The sequence below is a fragment of the Corvus brachyrhynchos genome, unplaced genomic scaffold (assembly GCF_000691975.1).
Source record: "Corvus brachyrhynchos isolate BGI_N302 unplaced genomic scaffold, ASM69197v1 scaffold221, whole genome shotgun sequence".
Lineage (NCBI taxonomy): Eukaryota > Metazoa > Chordata > Aves > Passeriformes > Corvidae > Corvus > Corvus brachyrhynchos.
In genome coordinates, this window is record NW_008236622.1 from 2784524 (window position 1) to 2785617 (window position 1094).

Here is a 1094-nt window from a genome sequence, read left to right on the forward strand (position 1 = left end):
CTGCCCCGTCACAGCCGCGGCTTCCTGAGCAACGTTCTGCTGAGGTCCTTCACCTCCTCGGGGCTGCCGACCCGCTCGTAGCCCAGCAGGGCCATGGGCTGGTGGCAGTACTCCTCGACCTGCTTGATCTGCTGGTAGCTGAGCGCAGTCCTCCAGGCACTCAGCGCCTGGGTGGCGTTCCTGGCCGACACCACGAACGGCTTGGAGGAGTAGCCGGGGCCACTGGTCATGTTGAGGGCGAACTTCTCCATCTCCGGGCTGACTGCCAGGTTCACAAAGCCATACACCTGCCGCAGGGTCTTGATTGGCTCGACCACCAGGTCCTCGTAGCGCACGGCCATGTAGTTGCCCTGGAGCCAGTCAGGGGGGTGCAGAGCAGTCTGCAGGGTCTTGGCCATGCTGCTGCAGATGACCTCCATGGCACCTAGGGCATGGTAGTCCGAGCCGCCCCCCCCCTCCTTCTTCCCGCCCAGCTTGTGGCCAGCATCAAGGAAGGGCATGCGGTGGATGTGGGGGTCCCGGCTCCTCACCACCTGCAGGCTCTCCCGGATGAGGCCGTGCCGGGACTTGATGCGGGAGCTGGCGACGGCCCGGGGGTCCCGCACCAGATGGATGACTTTGAGGTCCAGGGTCGGGTCCCGCATGAGCGGGGCGAGGACAGCCAGATCAAAGACACGTACGCCCTTGATGACCAGCGTGTGGTACTTGTGGCATTCCTCCTGGAAGCGGCTGAGGCGCTGCGGGGGACACTTTTTGCACACCCGGTCGTCCACCATGCCCACGACCTCCTTGCGATAGGCCGGGCAGAGAGGTGAGGAGCAGATGACCTTGTTGGTGGCCGCCCCGAAGATGCCGAGCGTGGTGAGGTTCTTGCCGGCGCCCGCCGTGCTGTAGAGCTGGAAGACGGAGAGGTCGCATCGGTACAGGGAGCTCAGCATGTCGCGGGCCGCCCCTTGCAGCGAGACGGCGTCACCGGGGTACAGCTTCTGCCAGACGTGCCACACCGGCTCGTAGAGGAAAAAGACCTCGGGGTTCTGGTTGAAGAGCTCCCCGAAGAAGGACGAGCCCGAGCGCCAGGTGGTGAAGACATAGAC

General features: G+C 64.8%; 1 protein-coding gene across 1 annotated transcript; it reads right to left on the reverse strand.

Moving 5' to 3' along the window:
* CHST2 (carbohydrate sulfotransferase 2) lies at positions 1 to 1094 on the reverse strand (the record flags this gene model as incomplete). Its single annotated transcript, XM_017726397.1, has 1 exon — positions 1 to 1094. A coding segment is annotated over one exon (1086 nt), but the record flags the coding sequence as incomplete, so codon positions are not given.